The 13,916-nt window shown below is 38.6% G+C and overlaps 1 protein-coding gene across 3 annotated transcripts in view; it reads left to right on the forward strand.

Annotated features, from left to right (window-relative positions):
* Positions 1 to 13,916, forward strand: part of ADCY3 (adenylate cyclase 3) — a 110,026-nt gene that overhangs the window by 60,197 nt on the left and 35,913 nt on the right. For all 3 annotated transcript variants that reach the window (XM_031951449.1, XM_031951450.1, XM_031951451.1), the window contains 2 exons: positions 11,729 to 11,859; positions 13,266 to 13,377. In XM_031951449.1, coding sequence (XP_031807309.1) covers positions 11,729 to 11,859; positions 13,266 to 13,377 — 243 coding nt within the window. The remainder of the gene's footprint in view (positions 1 to 11,728; positions 11,860 to 13,265; positions 13,378 to 13,916) is intronic.

A 13,916-nucleotide genomic window follows, 5' to 3' on the forward strand; every position in this document is an offset into this window, starting at 1 on the left:
CTAACCCCCTACCTTCAGGCATCAAAATATCTTAGATTTCATTGAATGATCATTCATGAAGCAACTGTTATGGGAAGAGCACTGTATTAGGCTATGCAGATAACATAGTAATTATAGTTTAACAGAGTAAATCCTTGCCTTTATCAACCTTACAATCCAACATGTGGAAATATTTATAGTATGTATACAAATATTCAATAACTTTTTAATACTTATACAATTGCAATAATAAACATGGAATATATTAAGGAAATAAGAGAGACCTGAAGTGTTATATATGAGGACCTAGAAAGAAAAGGTCACTTATGACAGGATGAAGCGTCAGGGAAAATTTCATAAATGAAAAGACTTTTGAGCTGGGCCTTGGAGGATGTATAGAATTTCAAAAGACAGAGATGGCTGAGGGTGGGACCAGATATGCATGAGCAAAGGCTTTGAGGCAGGAAAGTACTATGTACAAGGTGATAATAAGTAACCAGTTTGGTTGATTGAGATAAGGCTAGAAAAGCAGAAGTGCCATTTGACCTTGAATGCTAGAGAAATTTTGGAAGTCAGGACATATTGGTGATAGTTAAAGCCTTTGGATAAATGTAGAGAGAGACTAGGTAAGACCTCAGATGAGAACCTTGGGAGTCAGGATATATTGATGATTGTTAAAGCCTTTGGAGTAATGAGTGCAAAGAGATGATAAATAAAATCTCAGATCAGAACCTTGGAGAGCAACTACCTTAAAGGGTAGGATTTGAACCAGAAGGTGTCTCATGGGAACCAAGGGAAGTGTTCAGGAGAAGAAAGTTTGAATTGTCAGATAATGTAGAAAGGACCCCTCAATGCTATTTGACTTGCAAAAAAAGGAATCATCTTGACATTTCTTAGCCCAAAGGCTCCTAAAGAAAAAAAGAGACACTCATTGGAAGGTGAGAGGAAAGTTAACTGCAGTTTGTTAATGGAGTCCTTATAGGATCTTAGATTTAAAAATGGGAGGGATCTCAGAGTCCATTTAGTCCAAAACCCTGATTTCATAGATGATTATACCTGGACCCTGAAAAGTTGTTACTTGTCCAAGGGATACAAAAGGTATTACATGTCAAAAATAGGATTTGAACTTAGATTCTCTGATCTTATATTTGTTGCATTTTCCATATTGCCTCCCTCAAAGATTAGATGGTTACATTCGTGTATTCCAGAAAGAGCATGACCCCCCCCTCCTCAAATCTACTCTTTAGATTGTAAATTTCCAATTTGCCTTTTTGGGGTGGGGTAGAGGCCCCAACTGGGGCAATTGGGCCAATTGGAGTCAGGAAGAACTAGGTACACAGTCCTCTGTGTAACCCTGGGCAAGTCACAACCCCATTTGTGGCCAATTGGGCAAAGTTACTTGCCCAAGGTCACACAACTAGTAAGTATCTGAGGTTAGATTTTAATTCAGATCTTCCTGATGTCAGACTGGTGCTGTATCCATTTTGCCACCTAATTAACCTCCAATTTACTTTTGATAGTTTTATAAGAAAACACTGTTATTTCCTTATTCTATAATTGTCCTGCTGTACTTTAGACTTCCTAGTGGAATAAAACCCAGGATAAATCTAAGAAGGTGATTATGAATACTGTTCTTGTGATTGTCACACATTTATTCACAAGTTTGTACAGACTGTCTGAACCTAGCAGATATGTGCAATTGGAGGCTCCTATTTCAAGGTTCCTAGATATTTTTCTGCTTTACTCAAAAGTTAGCTAGTATGAAGCCAAATTATTTTCAACTGAGTTAAAACTGTTCCAATAACATGAATTAAATTTTATCTTAGTCTAATAGATTTTTAGTGGTAATTCACACTTGTGAAGAAAAACTTTTTAGATGATATACAGCAGGCTGAAAAGTGTTCCAAAATGAAATTATTGACTTTGTGTAAACATGGCTGAAGGCTTTTTTCCTTCTAAAGCAATTCAAATTCAAATGAAAAAATCACTCGAGTTTCTGTGCCTGAACTATATAGCATGGTGTAGAAGATGAGGGAATAGAGCTTTAAGCCTGAGGACTCATCTTGCTGAGTTCAAATATGGCTTCAGATACTACCTACTTGTGTGAACTTGAGCATGTCATCGCATCCTGTTTGCCTCAATTTTGTCATATGTAAAATGGGTTAAAGAAGGAAATGTCAAACCATTACAGCATCTCTTCCAAGAAAACCCACATGGGATCATAAAGAGTCAGATGTGATTAAAATCACTCAAAAACAATTAGAAGAAAGAATAGGGAACTGAGAACAGAAAGACCTTAGTTCATGTCCTACCTTAAACATTTACTAATTGTGTGACTTTGTGGAAGACAGTTATCTGTGTTTCAGTGCTTCAACCCCTATTGTAAAATGTAGAAGGGTGAAACTTGGTCCCCTGTAATATTATCTAGTTCTAAAGCTGTGACTTTGTGATACTAAGAAAGAGAACAGAATTGTTTGCTTCTTTTAATTTTTTCCTTTTTTTTTTTTGAAGAAATCCCGGAACTTTGATATTTTTGGAGGATAAACTCTGTGGACTGCATTGGCTTGAATTCCCTCCTACTAATTCCCTCTTATCCTTCCCCCAAGTAACAACTCAGTTATAGTACCCACCAAGGGCTCCCACTTTAGTCAGCTCTTCTCACCTTTTCCCTTTGCTCACTTGCAGAAACGTTTTTGCTTCACCCGAAAATTTGCACCCTTATTTCCATAAATAATATTAAAATAGCTTAAGTCAAGGTGGAGGCTCCAGCCTTCCCAGCTGTCCTCCTGCGTTATTATTTCCTGTCTTCTTTTTCCCTCCTCCTAAAACAGCTGTCAGTTAAATACAGGCTCCATTTCAATCATTTTCCATTCTCCCCTCTTTCTTCCAGTCACAGGCCTCTCCAGTTACAGCTGGTCTTCTTTGTCTTTGTTTAATGCTGTCTTCTAATCATTCCCTGCTGGGGCCCCTTCATTTGCTCTTGAACAATTTTAATCTTCTATATTCTCATGTTGTATTATCTAGGTCATTGATCGGCATCATCTTATGCAAGGAACTAAGGGGTAGAGGGGAATTGGAGTTTCTGGGGCATGCTGAACTCTTAGGGAATCATCAGCTGAGAGAGTCCTTTGGGGAGGAGAAGGTTTGATGGTTCCTGGGTCCAACCCAGTTGGTTTGTTATTTATTACTAGGTATTGTGTTTTAAGCATCCTACTCTACAAGGCTGGAAGCTCCATGAGGACAAGGATTACATCTCTCCATCAGTCTCTGTGCTAAGTGCTGGAGATACAGTGGGGGGAAAACAGGTTGTTCTCAAAGAGCTTACATTTGGTTGGTTTCTGGATGATCCCTAGGATGTGGCTCCTGCTACATTCCTTTGCGGGTGGAAAGCTCACAGTCTTCATCTGGAGATTGGCAGGATCCTTTGATGTTTTAAAAACAATCTATCCATCGGTGCTACAGAAAAGTATCAGCCCATGGCATTGTTACTGGCCTTTCCATGTTCCCTCATAATCACTAGCCTGATTCATTCCCAGTGCTGTGGGGCACAAATTTTCTTTGTGTGAAACATTTTACTTATCAGACTTTAATTCCCCAGAGGCCATGAACCAAGGGCTTTGACTGATTTTCATTATGATTTTTTACTGTTTCTTTCTACCTCTGATAATCTCATGCATATGAAGGGAAGGTCAATATTCAGTTGGTTAATGGCTCTCCCAAGTGAAGATGAAGAGGCTGGCTATGTCCTACCATAGGACAGGTTGCCATGGTAACTCATTCTGTACAGCCAATGCTGTATGACAGCATGACCTAGTGTAAAGAGCTCTGGATCTGGAGTCAGGGAACCTGGCTTCAAATCCAGGCTACTTCTTTCTGCTTGTGTAGCCTTGATTCAGTTGGTTCACTCTCTGGGTCTCAGTTTCCTCATCTGTGAAAATAAAGGGGCTAGACTAAGATTGTTTCTGACTCAAAACCTGATGACTAGATTCATTATAAGGCTCTATTCATTTATGGCCAGGGTAAAATGCTGTCTTCTTGATGGGGGTCTTTATATTTGTGAGGAAGAATTCATAATCCAAGTCCAGGACTAGACTTGAAGTCAGAAGATTTGGATTTAAAACCCAGTTCTGATACTGGTAACCTGTGTGAACTTGGTCAATCTCTTAATCCCTTTTTTTTTTCATCTGTAAAATGAGAGAGTTCAAGTCAGTGTCTCTAAACTAAAACTATCCACTGCTCTACAGTATTTCATATAATCTTATAATGATAGACTTAGAGCTGGACAAATCCTTTGAAGTTTTCTGGTCCACTATCCTCATTTATACTTGAGGAAATGTAGATACAAGATGGTTAAATGACTTGCCCAAGATCACATAGTAGTAAGAGGCAAAGTGGCTGGATCAACACTTGAACTCAGATCCTCTGCCTCGAGACTTTTAAAAATTTTATATTATTTTTAATTTGTGCAATAAAAGAAGTTTGTCCATGACATAGTAAAAATAAAGATGATTTCACATGAAATTGCAAATTGGTTATATACAACTTGCTATTCCTTTTAAATATTATAATAGAAATTTCTTTCCCCCCCCTTTTTGATTCCTTCTCTTCCCACCTCACCCAGCATGGTTACCATTAAACACAAATAGGGGGAATGTGTGTGGGGGTGTGGGCATGTGTAAGATTATTCTATACAGACTTCTATTTATCATTTCTCTGGATATTGATTCTCTTGGACTTCTTTTCCCACAGTACTATTAGTATCTTAGTTTTATTTCATTATTTTTTGGTTTTGCTTTGCTTTTTGCTGAGGCAATTGGGGTTAAGTGACTTGCCCAGTGTCACACAGCTAGGAAGTGTTAAGTATCTGAAGTCACATTTGAACTCAGGTCCTTCTGATTTCAGGGCTGGTGCTCTATCCACTGCACCAACTAGCTGCCCCTCTTAGTTTTCTTTCATAATGGAATCTGGGCAGTTACTGATCTCTTCTAGTCATTGTCATGATATTACTTCCTTACCTTCTTTCTATTTCCCTACCCAGTTTCCTTTTCTATTAGATTCTAAGGAAGTAATTCTGAGCTAATGATTTAGCATCTCAATCTTTCTGCTGTAGCAACTTAGCAACAAGTAGGTAGGTGAACCCTTTTTGCTGAGTAGCAAATGAATAGTTTGGGGTTATTGCTTGGGGGATGCTAAGTAATCCTCTCAATATCCTTAACCAAACCTTAGGGTTCAGTCACATGAAAGGAAAGGAGGTAATGCTATAAAGCAGGAAGAATTCTGGATTTGGAGCCAAAAGACCTGGGTGAAATTTTAGCTCCACCAATTACTGATTGTGTGACCTTAAATAAGTCATTGATCATTTTGATTTTTTCATATGTAAAATGAAGGAATAGAACTAGATGAGCTCTTACAATCCTACATATAATCCCTTAATCTCCAAATCTGTAAGTCTATTAACTTTAAGGTCTCTTCCAATTCCAATCTATGATCTAATGATGGTTTAAAAGTAGGTCTGAGGTATTAGAAATTCCCCAAGGTTGGGTCCCTCAAGCATTGAATAACAATTTTGAAGAATCTGGAAAAATATAACTTGGGACAGATTGTAGCTTCTTGGTTTTGGGGGACTCTTTTCTATGCCCACTTCTTAGACTTTAGGGATAAACTTAATTCCTCTCTTTCTACTGCCTTTATCCCAACTCACTTAACAGTCTTATAGCCCCAACTAGGGCAGGAAAATAGATATGAAGTGGAAAAAAAGAAGAATGCAATATTCCTTCTATTGTAAGGAGTTCCAGTTATTCCGTTTTATGGAATGTCAAGGATGGAGGGGATAACTAGAGCTTTTCACTATTAGAATCTTTGTCATAGAGTTTGAAGTGTGGAACTTCAGCTGAGATTTGTTATTATTTTGATTATTCAATAAATAGAATCACAGGACAATAGATGTAGAGCTTAAAGAATTTCTGAAGTTGTTGATTCTAAGCCCCTTATTTTTATATATGGAAATGCTAGTGTTTGGAAATCCTTGACAGAGGAACTTTCTCCAACAACACAGATCCCAGCCAAAATGTTAGATAGTTGCCTGAGACCCATAAAGGTTTAGTGAGTTACTCAGTTACACAACTAATTTATTTATTTATTTATTTTTATTTAATAGCCTTTTATTTACAGGATATATACATGGGTAACTTTACAGGATTAACAATTGCCAAACCTCTTGTTCCAATTTTTCACCTCTTACCCCCCCACCCCCTCCCCTAGATGGCAGGATGACCAGTAGATGTTAAATATATTAAAATATAAATTAGATACACAATAAGTATACATGACCAAAACGTTATTTTGCTGTACAAAAAGAATCAGACTCTGAAATATTGTACAATTAGCTTGTGAAGGAAATCAAAAATGCAGGTGTGCATAAATATAGGGATTGGGAATTCAATGTAATGGTTTTTAGTCATCTCCCAGAGTTCTTTTTCTGGGCATAGCTAGTTCAGTTCATTACTGCTCCATTAGAAATGATTTGGTTGATCTCGTTGCTGAGGATGGCCTGGTCCATCAGAACTGGTCATCATATAGTATTGTTGTTGAAGTATATAATGATCTCCTGGTCCTGCTCATTTCACTCAGCATCAGTTCGTGTAAGTCCTCTCCAGGCCTTTCTGAAATCATCCTGTTGGTCATTTCTTACAGAACAGTAATATTCCATAATTTTCATATACCACAATTTATTCAGCCATTCTCCAACTGATGGACATCCATTCAGTTTCCAGTTTCTAGCCACTACAAAAAGGGCTGCCACAAACATTCGTGCACATACAGGTCCCTTTCCCTTCTTTATAATCTCTTTGGGATATAATCCCAGTAGTAACACTGCTGGATCAAAGGGTATGCACAGTTTGATAACTTTTTGAGCATAGTTCCAAACTACTCTCCAAAATGGTTGGATTCGTTCACAACTCCACCAACAATGCATCAATGTCCCAGTTTTCCCGCATCCCCTCCAACAATCATCATTATTTTTTCCTGTCATCTTAGCCAATCTGACAGGTGTACACAACTAATTTAAATGTTGGGGTAGGTATACTCATGTCTTCCTTGTTTCAAACCCAGTAGTTTATCCACAGTATCGTACTACTCTTTCAGTGATTTAATGGGGAAAGGTAAATTGAATTAGCCCTTGACTAAAGAGTAATGAGGCCCAAATTTTAGTCCTCATTCTGCCACTTATTTGGATTTGTAACTTCATATCTCCAGCTCTTGGTTTCCTTATCTGTAAAATAAAGTGGTTGCTCCCACTTATCTCTAAGACCTTTCCATCCCCAGAATTCTGTGAATGACTCCAGACACTACAAGGGCTGTAATTAATCTTTAGCATTACAAGAATTATTTTGGATTTGATTGTCTTTGAGATTCAAAGATGGCACCAGATTCCTAGGAAAGATATAAATCAGAGTCTTAGAATACTTAGAATGCTTAGACTGTGAGAGATGTGGATGTGGCAACAGAGGACAGTGTGGGAGAAGAGAGAACCTGGGAAGATGATATTGTATGAAAGAAACTGGCCATTTTGCATTCCACTGTTAAATTAATCTTCCTAAAAGATCGATTTGATCAATCATCCTGCTTGCATGGGGGCTCTTCTCCCTTCCTTCTTTGGTCCTCAGTTTTCTTATCTGTAAAATAAAAATTTGACCCTTCAGTATATCAACAAGCATTTATCAAGCACCTATAGTGTTCTAGACACTGGGCAAAGATTCAAAGAGTAAATTTCTAGCAGAACCAAGAGAATATTGTGTAGCTGTGTATGTGTACATATATGTATATATATGCAGTAAGTACACATATATATGTATTTGTGTGTATATATATATATAGCAATATTGTTAGAAAAGTAGCTGTAAATGACTTATTCTGACTATTGCAAAGAGACAAATCAACTACAAAAAACCTATGAAGAAAGAGAAAGAACTGATAAATATAAGTATGTTTAGTAGGGTTTTATATCAATCTCTATTCATCTCTCCATGTTAAATGGTGGCCATCTCTAGTGTGAGGTAGGGAGGGAAGAAGATAGTTGGAATTCAAAATGTAGCCAAAATTTAAATAAATAAAATAAAATACCATCAACGTGCTTAAGGAATTTATATTCTATTAAGGAATAGGACATACGTTTATGTACACACACACACACACACACACACACACACACACCTTTATTTATTTATAGACACATAGAAATAGATTACCTCAGAGGTTCCTTCCAGCTCTGAATCTATGATCTCATGATCCTGCTACATCTATTCAAATCTTCTCTGTCCTTTCACATCAAGCTTCATTTCCAACTCTTCCTTAAAAATCTTCCCTGAACAGCCCAGCCAAAAGCCATCAGGCTGTCCTTAAGGGAAAAAAACAACAATTAGAACTGTCTTAAGATGAATGGGTGCTGCAAATGACAGATGTCCTTCAGCAGAGGCTAGATGATCACTTATTACAGAAGTTGTAATAGGGATTCCTTTCCAGGAATAGATTAGCCTGGATCATCAGGGAGTCCCTGTGTAATATAGATTCTTGAGAACATATGATCCTGGGACTAGAATTATCTTATCACTACCCATCATTTGACACCGAGCATCTCCTGCCTTTTTTGTTAGTTATTTGTTCCCAAATTTCAAGGATGTTCCCAAGGTTTCAAGGAGGCAAAGATCCTGGATGACAGGGATTGCATCTTAGTCATCTTTGCTTCCCTTTGGCTACTGAGCACTCATGCTTTAATTGAAAAATTAATTAGTAGATATGACCAGATCTTCTGAGCCTAGAACATACCACCTTTCTTGTTAATTTATATAATCGCATCAGATTTCTAGAATCAAATCAGACAATCAACAAACATTTATTAAGCACCCAAATAAGGGACTGTTTCACTTTATTATTGGTACCCCCAACACTTAGCACAATGCCTGGCACAGAAGAAATGCTTAAAAATACTTGTTGACTGGCTTACTGATTACTTTATTACAGGCTTTGAGCTAGGTGTTGGGATACAAATATAAAAGTGATCAGAAAGCTGACATTTGGAAACCATAGGAAGATCAGGCCTTTGTCTTTATAACCAAGATCCTAGGAGTCTTCTTCAGAATAGTGGGACCCCTCCTCCCATACTTTCAGTGGCACAATGGATAGGGAGCCCCAAATTCAAAGCTTGCCTCCCTTGTGACTCCTTTCTTAGCTTAAATCATTCGCCTCACAGTGATTTGGATGATTGCTTTTTCCTCTTAAGACTCCCTGAGACTCCTCCTAGGGTTGTCCTTGGCAGTTGGCTAAGGCTCCAGGTCTCTGGGTTCCCTTAAAATTCCTCTCAAGCCAATAACCAAAGTAACTTGGGGGAATTTGCTTCTTAGTTGCCATGAGATGGATTTTAGGACAGTCTTGGGGTCATCTAGTTCCTATTGCAGATTTCCCTCTTCCTTTGAGATCATAGTATAGGGGGGCAGAGTGGCAGTGTCCCTAAACACACACACACAGAGAAAGAAGGTGGTGGGGCATCAGGATTTCATATGTGGCTTGCCTACGTCGATGAGCCCTCTGGAGACATCAGCCCATGAGATACCGTTGCTACCTCCATGGCTCCTCAGGTGCATTCAGGGCAGGATGCACTGGGCTTATTTTGATCTCCCATTCCACAGCTTTAATGAAGTTCACCAGAGTCTTCAAGGCCATGAAGTACATTGCTATGGAAATGAAAGATGGATAGTAACAACCGTACTGAGTTATACAAGCTGAAATTTGCCATTGCTTATGTTGAAAATTTAAAAAAAAGATTCTCTGACATTAAAATAGAAAGATCATGAATCAAAAGACCTTCATCCTAGACCTAACTATGCTACTTTTGAGTTGTGTGACCTTGGTAGGTTGCTTCACTTCTGTCTCATTTTCTTCATATGTAAAATGAGAACAATTATACTTAATTAATTCAGTAAGCATTTAGGTGACATAATGGATAGAGCATTGAGCCTGGAGTCAGGAAGAGACAGAGAGAAGGAAGGAAGAAAGGAGGGAGGGAGAGAGGAAAAAAATCCTCAAATTTAGGTTTATTCATGAGATAATCTATAAGGCTTTTAATATCCTTTCTCAAAATTGTTCATATCTGACCCATTCTCAGAAAAAGAAACAGAAAAACAAAACAGCCAGGAAGTAGATGGCCAGAAACTTATCTATCAGGTTTCCTTGGGCAAGCACAGGCTATAGGGTGCTTACTGAATTCTTCTCCAGTCACCATTTTCTGCCAGGGTTGGGATTATGGGAATGTACTACTGAGAAAGGGAGAAATCATATTACTTCTTGATGTACTCTGAGCTGGAAGTCCAAGGGGGAACATATAGGAAAGAGAACCATAGTTGAACCTTTTCATCAGACCAGGAAAGGGGAGTAGCTCCTTTGACAAGAGTCCATTCTCCTGACCTCAGCTAATCAGTGAAGTCTCCTTCCTTTAGAATCTCATCAAGTTAATTATTAGGACCGGGGGCAGAGAGAAATGATAAAATTGATTGAATTCACTCTGTACTCTCTCCTGATGACTTTATCACCATGGTTCAAAATCCACATAACTAGCCCTAGTTTCTTTTCTGAAAGTCTTGTATCTTGGATATTCCAGGGGTGTCTCAAACTCATTTCTAAATCAAAATTCTTTATCTTTCCTAGCTATCCTATATCTTTTGAGGTGCTACCATTCTTCTAGCATTTCAGATTCATGCCCTAGGAGTCAACTTCAAATCTTCAGTCTCATTCACCACCCCTCTCCTCCATCTAATCAGTTCCCTTCCAAGTCTTGTTGACTTTGTTTCCCCATCTGATACCTTCTTTCTATTCATACCACAACCACAGTAGTTGTAGTTTTTATCATCTTTTTACCTGGGATTTTGCCAGAACTTTTAAAATGGTTTCTGTGTTTCCTCCCAATTCTCTCCTCCCCAGTCCATTTTCTACACAGTTACCAAAATAAAGTCTGGGTCTAACCATGTCAACCCTCCACAAAAATCCCTTCAGTGACTTTCTGTTATTTCTAAGAATTTAAAACATCATTCCCCTTTATGCACCCTACATTCATGCCAAACTTGCCTGGCTACTGTTTCATCTACATGGTGGCCCATCTCTTTGTTCTATGTCTTTGCAGAGGATATATCCCATGCTTAAAATATGTTCCCACCTTACCTCTGGATCTTGTATTTCCTAGCTTCCTTCTAGGCTCAGCCCAAGTACCATCTTTTTATGAGGTCTTCCCTAAACCCCTCAGCTGTTATTGCGTCTCTTCATCCTGCAAAGTACCTTATATGTATTACATTGTAATATATATATAAATATTTCCTAATTGTATGCAAAGGTGATTATTAGTAACTACTATTTATTTTCTCATATAGCTAAGCACTGAGGCTAATATAAGGAATGTGGAGGAACTGGGGACAGATTTAGGGTTTTGTGTATATTGTTGTGAAGAATAGCTTATGTAATAGAAAGACTATTTGATTTGCAGTTAAGGGTGCTTATAGTTTAAAACACACGTTGGTTGATTGATAAGGGCTGTTTTTATCCAATCCTCCATTACAGTGATTCTTGAATCTGTCATTGAGATAATACACAGAAAATAAATTGAGATAACAGATACCATAATAGTAAATGAAAAATTCCCATTGGAAACTTCAGAATCCAAGCCTATTTTCTCTGCTAATGCCCTTTTTTTTTCTTCTTATAGGAAAACCTTATGCTTTCTATCTTACCCAAGCATGTCGCTGATGAGATGTTAAAGGACATGAAGAAAGATGAGAGCCAGAAAGACCAGCAGCAGTTCAATACTATGTACATGTACCGCCATGAGAATGTCAGGTATTCCTAACCCCAGTCCCTGACTCTGAGTGACTAGAAGATAAACTCCCTGCTAGAGTGTCCTACGGTGACAAGGCCATGACCACAGAAGAGTGGTGAAGGGGAATGGAGATCTGAGCCCTGCTGAGGGGTGTGGGGGCTAGCATGTAAAAGGATTTCCCCCAGGGATTTGACTCCTATTTTGAAACAATGTTCCACTCCTTATACTTTTAAGTGCTGCCATCATGGCATTTATCATGGAAGGAATACTGGGCTCAGATTCAGCCAAGATCTGGGTTGGATTATACCCAATGGGTCTTCCTAGCTGAGTGACTGTTCCTCATTGAGTCTCATTTTCCTTATTTGTAAAATGGGGTCAGTAATACCTAACTTACAGGAATACACTGAGGACCACATGAAATAACATGAGTAATGCCCTTGGGAAATATCAAAGCCATATGAAAATGTCAACTTTTGTCATTAGACTAAGAGGTAAAGGGAAAGGTTGGAGGAGCCCTTGAAATTGGTATTAGAAAATGAGTTGAATTAACTCTTTTCTCTCCCTTACTGGCTATGTGACCATGGGCAAGTTATTAGCTTTTCTGTTTCTTCTTCATTTATAAAACAGAAACAATGGTCTTTGTCTTGCTTACTTCACAAGGCAAGGCAAGCCTATGGAAACTATAAATCCCTAGCAGATATAAGTATAACATAATTATAGAAGTTTGGGATATTTAATTGAATTTGTCACTTTCTAGCTGCCTTGGGAGATAGGATTCATTTAATATTGGGATGGGAGGGGATACCCTCCTAAATAATTCCTTTCTTGTGTCTCATATTTTTTCTTCAATCATTAGAGTGGAAATTCAGAGGGAGAGGGAAGGATCTGTTTGTGGATAGTAACAGCTAATTATGACTAGCTTTTTAGATACCTTTAAAATTTGCAAGGTGAACATATAACATTCATTATTTTTTTTGATTCTCAGAAGAATTCTTTGAGGTAGGCACTATAATAATCTCCATTTTACAGTTGAGGAAACAGTCTGAAAGCATTTAAATGATTTGCCCACAGTCAGACAGCTAAGTAACTGAGTATTTGAACTCAGGTCTTCCTCACTCCAAGTTCCCCAAACCACTTAGCCACCTCTAGATAAGCCCTAGGATAACTTGAAAGCATCATCGTCCTGAATTTGCCTATGGAAAAGCAATCAACCTACTATATGCCTACTATGTGCCAAGTACTGTGGTAGGTTCTGGGAATACAAAGAGAGAAACAGAGCAGCCCAGTCCTCAAGAAACTTGTATTTGATAGAGCTTTAAATAAAGACAAACCCTTTCTGACACCAAAACAAGCCTGCCCATTGGCAGAGTTCCACTTTGTTTTAGTAGATGACTTCTAGAGGCTAATTTTTCCTCTTTTTCTACAGCATTCTGTTTGCTGACATCGTGGGTTTCACTCAGCTATCTTCAGCCTGTAGTGCCCAGGAGTTGGTGAAGCTGCTCAATGAACTCTTCGCCCGCTTTGACAAGCTGGCAGCTGTAAGTATACCATGTCCTCCTCTTTCTGGCAGTGTCCCTATGGGTCTGGAGCTGGCCCTTTGTCTAGCTAGCCATCCCTATTTTCTTTCATCTGTCCTGTGCTTTACTAGCTCTCTTTCCCCTGGACAAGGTGAAAGGCAAAAATCTCCCCAGCTTCCTTTAAGTCTTAAGTAAAATCTCATCTCTACAGGAAACCTTCTCTAACCCCTTAATTCCATTGCTTTCTCTCTTTTAATTGTGTGTGTGTGTGTGTGTGTGTGTGTGTGTGTGTGTGTTCAGAGAGAAAAAGAAAGAGAGAAGGAAGAGAAAGAGAGGAATAGAGGAAGAGAAAGAGAGGGAAGGAGAGGGAGAGGGAGAGGGAGAGGGAGAGGGAGAGGGAGAGGGAGAGGGAGAGGGAGAGGGAGAGGGAGAGGGAGAGAGAGAGAGAGAGAGAGAGAGAGAGAGCGAGCTTGCTTTGTATATATTTGTTTGCATGTTGTCTTCCTCATTAGTTTGTAAGCTCTTAGTAAGTAAGGTCAGGGACTGTCTTTTGCCACTTT

This window comes from Sarcophilus harrisii, chromosome 2 (genome assembly GCF_902635505.1).
Source record: "Sarcophilus harrisii chromosome 2, mSarHar1.11, whole genome shotgun sequence".
In the NCBI taxonomy this organism is placed as follows: domain Eukaryota; kingdom Metazoa; phylum Chordata; class Mammalia; order Dasyuromorphia; family Dasyuridae; genus Sarcophilus; species Sarcophilus harrisii.